This window comes from Polypterus senegalus, chromosome 15, assembly GCF_016835505.1.
Source record: "Polypterus senegalus isolate Bchr_013 chromosome 15, ASM1683550v1, whole genome shotgun sequence".
NCBI classification, from domain to species: domain Eukaryota; kingdom Metazoa; phylum Chordata; class Cladistia; order Polypteriformes; family Polypteridae; genus Polypterus; species Polypterus senegalus.
In genome coordinates, this window is record NC_053168.1 from 81,792,663 (window position 1) to 81,800,544 (window position 7,882).

The 7,882-nt window shown below is 39.4% G+C and overlaps 1 protein-coding gene across 2 annotated transcripts in view; it reads right to left on the reverse strand.

Annotated features, from left to right (window-relative positions):
* virma (vir like m6A methyltransferase associated) overlaps positions 1 to 4,447 on the reverse strand; it is a 161,687-nt gene extending 157,240 nt beyond the window's left edge. For both annotated transcript variants that reach the window (XM_039736377.1, XM_039736376.1), the window contains exon 1: positions 4,382 to 4,447. In XM_039736377.1, the coding sequence (XP_039592311.1) occupies positions 4,382 to 4,444 (63 nt within the window). In that variant the 5' untranslated portion in view covers positions 4,445 to 4,447. The remainder of the gene's footprint in view (positions 1 to 4,381) is intronic.
* Between the last annotated feature and the right edge of the window lie 3,435 nt (positions 4,448 to 7,882).

Here is a 7,882-nt window from a genome sequence, read left to right on the forward strand (position 1 = left end):
GAAAGGCCATTGGTCCAGATGACATACCTGTAGTAAAATGGAGGTGTTTAGGAGAGATGGAAGTGGAGTTTTTAGCCAGATTGTTTAATGGAATCTAGGAAAGTAAGAGGATGCCTAAAGAGTGAAGAAGAAGTGTACTGGTACCAAATTTTAAGAATAAGGGGGATGTGCAAAGCTGAATTAACTACAGGGGAAAAAAATTGATGAGCCACAGCATGAAGTTATGGAAAAGAGTAGTGGAAGCTAGGCGATGATTAGTAAGCAGCAGTATGATTTCATGCCAAGAAAGAAAACCACCGATGAGATGTTTGCTCTGTGGGTGTTGTTAATGGAGAAGTACAGATAAGGCCAGAAGGAGTTCCATTGCGTCTTTGTGGACCTGGAAAAAGCATATGACAGGGTGCCTTCAGAGGAGTTGTGGTATTGTATGAGGAAGTTAGGAGTGGCAGAGAATTGTGTAAGAGTTGTATAGGGTATGTATGAGGGAAGTGTGACAGTGGTGAGGTCTGCAGTAGGAGTGATGGATGCATTCAACGGGGAGGTGGGATTACATCAGGGATGGTGATGGACAGTTTGACAGACCAGATTAGACAGGAGTCCCCTTGGACTATGCTGTTTGCTGATGACATTGTGATCTGTGGTAATAGTAGGGAGCAGGTTGAGGAGACCCTTGAGAGGTGGAGATATGCTTTAGAAAGGAGAGGAATGAGGGTCGGTTGGAACAAGACAAAATACATGTGTGTAAATGAGAGTGAGGTCAGTGGAATGGTGAGGATGCAGAGAGTAGAGTTGGCGAAGGTGGACGAGTTTAAATACTTGGGATTAACAATACAGAGTAATGTGGAAGACAGGTGAAAAAGAGAGTGCAGGCAGTGTGGAATGGGTGGAGAAGAGTGTCAGGAGTAAATTGTGACAGACGGATATCAGCAAGAGTAAAAGGAAAGGTCTACAGGACAGTAGTGAGACCAGCTATCTTATACGAGTTGGAGATGGTGGCGCTGACCAGAAAGCAGGAGACACAGCTGGAGGCGGCAGAATTGAAGATGCTAAGATTTACACTGGGTGGGATGAGGATGGATAGGATTAGAAAGGAGTACATTAGAGGGTCGGCTCAGGTTTAACAGTTGGGTGACTAAGTCAGAGAGCCCAGATTGCGTTGGTTTGGACATGTGCAGAGGAGAGATGTTGAGTATATTGGGAGAAGGATGCTAAGGATAGAGCTGCCAGGCAAGAGGAAAAGAGAAAGGCCTGAGAAGATTTATGGATGTGTTGAGAGAGGACAGGCAGGTGATGGGTGTAACAGAGCAAGATGTAGAGGACAGGAAGGTATGGAAAAAGATGATACGCTGTGGCTGCCCTTAACTGGAGCAGCTGATAGAAGATGAAGAACATTAGGTACAAAGCAGAAAGCAGTCCTGGCAGAAGCACCTGTTTATCATGAGGTATACCACCACACTCTCTTATACAACAGATAACTTAGCGACACAAATTCACTAACAAACAAATCCACACACAGGCACAGAGAGAACATAAAAACCCCAAACACTAATTAGTCACCGAACACTTCCACAGTTGAACGATGCATATTCCCACTTTTTTGAAAGATATTAATTGTAAAGGAAACAGATGAATAAAGATTAATTAACACTGCAAAGGTAAAAAAAGAAAATCTTTAACTAGTGGCAGCTGATGAAAGAAGCAGAACAGTACTTTATTTTAAGCAGGCATAATGCCTGAATGTTTTCATTATATTCAATTATGTTTACAACTGTTATGAATTAAACTACCAAACAAGCAAACCAAAATCAAGAAGACCTCTAATACATAAAATGGTTTAATGTTCTAACGCTAAACAAGAGTTGCTGTTAAATACTTAAAATGGAGCAGGGTTGTGTATGTAGGCAGGATGCACACCTACAGACTGAAATATAAAAAAGCTTCTCTTAAGTTATAACAGCATAGCTCAGATGAGAAGGTAAGTACAATAGTCCAAAATCAAAGCAGGCCACACTGCATGTTGAATATAGGTGAATAATTAATTTTGCCTCGGATGAGTATGGCAATTCACAACATTGGTTCATGAATCCACTAAAGCACTAAACTTATTGGAACAGTCTTTAAACTCAAACTTTATACCCAATACCAAGTATACTCTTTATACTTGGTATTGAGAGCAGCAAGCCAAAATTACTGCTGCTCTAATGAGCCACAGATGTGTGAATGAAGGCTCAAGTAACCAATATATCTTTCACTGATACTGAATCAGAAGTAGACACAGATTCAGGCAAGAAGGAATTATACAGCAGTGGACCTTACATTACTTTCAACAGCAGTTCTCTGGCATGACAGAGAGAGAAAATGCAGCCAAATTTCTAATGCTTGCATTTCTGGTCAAACCATAAATTGCCACAACGGAGATGTTTCACCTTCATGCAGAATATGGACATCCTCATTTTTCTTAAAAGTAAATATGACATTATAAGTTCTTCATAGATCCAGTCAGGACCCACTGTTAATGGGGTAACTAAGGCATTCAAGCAAGACAAAAGGACAGCAATTGTTTAAACAATGTTTGATGTTAACTGGAAAAACAAAATAAGTTTAAATTTGGATGGTTTATGTGGTGCAGTAACTTTACAGGGTCATTATTGCTGAGAGTAACAGTACAGTGATATTGTTCCTTAAATGTACTAATCAGCCTTGAACACGTATTACATTACTGTAGTGCAAATACTTTATATTTGTATTGCAGCAGTCAGCAGATTAAGATGGGATGGACTAGATTCATGAGTGACAAAGATACACCTTACAAACACTGGACAGATCGAGAATGCAGGTGGAGATTCTCGGAACATAGAATAAACAAGAGCCCTCACAGAAGAAAAGAGGACTTCAGTGGACACCGCACCGACAGCAGCAGACATTTGGGGGCACAAATTGCTGTGCCTGCTTGCCAGTTGATGTCTGCTCTTTTTTTATAAAGTGTTTCCCATGGGGACGGCATGGTGGCACAGTGGATAGCGCTGCTGCCTCGCAGTTAGGAAACCCGGGTTCGCATCCTGGGTCCTGCCTATGTGGAGTTTGCACGTTCTTCCCGTGTCTGCGTGGGTTTCCTCCCACAGTCCAAAGACATGCGATTCTAAACTGTCCCTAGTGTGTGCCCTGAGGTGGGCTGGCGCCCTGCCCAGGGTTTGTTTCCTGCCTTGCACCCTATGTTGGCTGGGATTGGCTTCAGCAGACCCCGTAGTTAGGATATAGCGGCTTGGATAAAGGATGGATGTTTCCCATGGTCACAGGTGCTACGGACGGACGGACAGACAGAATCCCAAGGGGAAATTCAGTTAAATAATGGCAACGATTCTTGGGCTTACCTGCCATTTTACTGTGTGCCTTTCCATCTTGGTATTCTTCCCAGAATCGGACAGTTTTATTTTAATACAAAAGAAAAGGCTTACAAAAACATACGTTCAAAATTGCACATATGCATACTGATTAGAATTTATTTTGCAATGCTTTGATTAATGAATATCTAATGGAAAAACTAACCATACAGTACATTCTGATGAAGATTTCATATCTTAGGAATAGTGTATTACAATGCCTAATTTGTAATATGAATTGCATCGTGGAAGAAGTGTACGTTTCATGGTTACTTTAAACTAATTTACGTTATACGATTTCTGAGTACCTGGGGGATGGGGGTGGTCTGCACCTTCCGTCAAAGCAGGCGCGAAACTGAAACCACAAGGGTCACAATAAGGCACTCATATATACAATCTTACCCCTAGCCAAATAAACATGCCCTGATTATTATTATCTATCAAATGCTATATTCACACCAAACTGCGGCGTTTCGGTTGTTTTATATATATTTTTTCCTTCCTTCATGTGACTTAGTATTCACACTTACATAATTTCGATTGTTTACAGCAGACTCGAACACATATTATCCGGCTTTAGATGCAACAAGGATAGTACTTAAAGCCTATACTTTATCCATTCGGTTTCAGATCATTGGTGCATTTTTCATCCTGTAGCATTGGGTTTCTAAGTCCTTGTGAGATTTCTTTTGTGAACGGCCCTGCAATTCTTCAAGAATAACGAGCATAAAAACCAACCCATGTTCATCTTAACCAAAATACGGACACACTCACTCCGGACAAAGCAGTGCACACCGCAATTTTCTCACAACCTGCGTACAGAAACAGAGGTAGTTACAATGCTAACTTAGGTCGCCCACTATTCTTAACGCCAAGTGTCAGCACAGGAAAACAAGGAACAAGTTGAAGAGACCTGTGCACAAGGACTAGTACGCAAAACCACTCGTTCATCATCATTCGAATTCAATTCCAAAAATATAAAAAGCTCAACATAAATTTACCTCTGCGCTCTGATGTTTAAAAGTATCCAGAAAGAGCAGCTCCATGGCAGATTCAGTCGCCATGGTTGTGACGTAAACAAGGTTGCACTTCCTAGGTAAAAAAATGTTCTTCCGCTTTTGGCGCACTTCCGGGGAAACAAAAAAAGGCGACATTAAACATGGTGTGTTTCGGAGTTGAAGAACTGCGCAGCGGTCGAGGATTGTATAAGTTAATAATAATACATTTTATTTATATAGTAGTAGATTACAGTTGGCGACTTAACAAAATACTTCCTCTGAGCTTAAAAAAAGTTAACATGTCAAACCAAAATCAAACAAGATGAAGATGCTGTTAAGAATTCTTGTTTCTGTAATCTATTTTAGCATAGCATGGAGTGAAAAATATTTCCGGAACATTGACCAATATTGAGAGTTACGCTATTTAAATGGATTATGGAAACAGAAGCAAATCTAAAACGTCGCAAAGTAATTATGCTTCGAAAACATCGACATTTCCAACAGAAATGTTTCAGTTTTTTGTGTGAGATAGACGAGCTTTTTTGTATCGACTTCACGTATTTTCTTCCAATATCACAAAGGCGTACAGGATCGGTAAACATTTGTTGAGGATTTTAAAGTGTTAATTAATATCACCCCGTAGTGTAATGCAAGGTTTCAAGGAATCAGATGTATATCCTGGAGTAGGGCCAAACATTTTTTACAGCTTAATTTTAGCAGTTCTCTATTACAACGATGAAGTACGGCTATAAAAAGAGAAAAAAAGTTTTAATCCTGGGAAAAAAAAAACTTTCTTTAGGTTTACAGGGACACTGGAAAACAGGACATCCAGTCCAACAAGCTAATCCATCTTATTCGCCCTTTTCAGGGCTTCTCAGCTACATTCTGTTTGACAAGTTTTTTTTTATTAGAACCAGTTTATTTACTTCTAAAGCAGTATTTTCTGGACTTAGTTGTAATTACCTTGTTTGTTACAAATAATCATAATGCTTATTTTATCTTTAAACAGTTGCATTTAGATTTTAATTGTTGTATGTTTTCCTAACCAACCATCAGTTAATAATGAGGCCCAAATGATAAAAGAACCACCAGCTCTCTAGCTAAAGTACTTCCATTTAAATCTGCATACTTGCATCATGGAAGAAATAAGGGAAAGGACCAAGATCTAGGAATCTACTCTAATAATGGACAATGTTCTCAGAAAACATAAACACTATAATATGACAAAGGTTTGTCTTAGAAGAGTAAAAGCACTAACAAGCTATATAATTGAATAACTAGATACATTATCTGCTAGGCCTGGCTTCTAATTGTACAACTGGTTGAAACGAAAACTTTCTACCCCTGTGGCCCTCCAGGACCACTTAAGCCTGCAGATCAAAATGGTCCAAAATACAATCAAGTTAAGATTTTCAGGGACCCAAAAGTGCTATTCTCAACCACACTTCTTTGTTATTTATTCCACATGGCTATGGTTCATTGTGTGAAGAATAACTTTTAACATTTGTGTAAAATCAGGACTTAAACAATTTCTAGCTGTATCACTGTGTTCTTCATGAAGAATTTATTTTTAAGTAAGAGCTGAGAAACACTTCCTTCATAATTCTAAAAACTTCAGTCATGTCCTCTCTTAATCTCTGTTTGCTTAAACTGAAAAGGTTCAACTCCTTCAGTCTCTCCTCATGGCCTGTTAGTCCCAGAATCAGCCTAGTCACTCTTCTCTGAGCTTTCTCCAGCACTGCTATGTTTTGTTTTGTCTTTTTTGTTTTTTTGTAATACAGACACCGAAACTGAACACAGTAATCCAGGTGAAGCCTCACTAGTGCATTATATAACTTAAGCATAACCTCCCTCGTCTTATACTGCACACATTGTGATATATAACCTAACAACCTGTTGGCTTTGTTGATTGCTTCTGTGCACTATGTGGATGTAGATAGTGATAAGTCCATTATGACTCCTAGATGCTTCTCATGAGGGGTACTTTCAAGTTTCAGAGATCCTATTGTGCATTCAAATGTAACATTTATTCTTCCTACATGCAATACTTTATATTTACTCAAATTTCATCTGCCCATGTCCTATGCTATCAAAATCCCTCGGTAACAATTGTTCTGATTCTAAATTACCTGCCCTTCCACTCAGTTTGGTATCATCTGCAAACTTAGCTGTCTTATTGATAATATCCTTGTCCAGATCATTAATGTATATTAAAAGGAGCAGCAGCCCCAGGGCAGGTCCTTGAGGGACATTACGTTTAACATCCCTCAATTCCGAAAAAATTCCCCTCACCATTACACTTTGCTTCCTGTGTTTTAATCAATTTTGTACCCACCCTCAGACCATGCCTTGAATTCCCAGTTCTTTCATGTGCTACCTTATCAAACGTATTCTGAAAAAAAAAATAATAATATCATACGCATCTTTTTTATCATATGCTTTTGGTTGCTCCCTTATAGAACTCCAGCATATTAGTGAAACACGACCTTCCTTGCCTTCTAGACATGTGCTGCGCAATCTGTTCCTTAATAATGGCTTCCATTAATTTACATGTGGTGAATGTCAATATTCACTATTTGCTAGTTTCCAGTCTTTAGTTATTTGCACTAAAGTTTATATTTGCACAGAGTTTATATACGTGCTCCCTAACTTCCATAAGTACTCAAGGATAAATGTTATCTGTTCTTGGTGATTTTTTAGATTTCAGCATATTCTTCACATGTATAAATTTTAATAAAGTGCAAGTTCAAAGCATTTGCTAATTCACTGTATTATCAAGCTCACCTTTACTGTTCCTAATAATTTTCACCTCCTTCTTGACCGTTCTTTTACTACTAAATTATTGAAAGAAACTCTTTTTGTCATCTTTTTACCTTTTGTGAAATATTTCTGTCCAACTGTCTTTTAGCCTTCCTAATATTCTTTTTAATCATTGCTTTCATGCTTTCATATGTCCTAGAGCTAGTACTTGACTTACTAGTCTTCTATGCCTTATACTGCTGTGTTTCCTTTGTATCTTCCTTTTAACTCCTTATTTATCCACCTCAGAGTTTCCTTTAATTTCTTACTGCTTCACAATTTTGGAATGAACGTTTCCTTTATTATGTGTAAAACACTCCTAAAACTGTCTCAAACCTCCTCACCTGTCCCACAGTAGTATAGGAGCGTCACTATTATACATCATCAGATTTTGACAGGTGTATGTCCGCCCCTGGCATTTCCGGTACCCACCATATGCCACCTAGTTAATGGTCATTTCCCCCCGCGGTCTGATCTCTGCCTGTTGTTGGGTGCGCTGTTTGACCGGCATCGGACCTTTTGTCAGTCGTGCGCAAGGAAAATGGTCGGCCGATCTTAGCCTTGATGCTAAAACTGGGGCTGATCATCTTTGTGATCCGAGACGGACCTTTGGGAGCCTGTAAGGTGTCATAAAAGGTAAGTCATCAATGGGGCGGAGCAGACATCCTGCTCCTATCTGCTTGCAGCGCTCGGGGGTGTGTACAG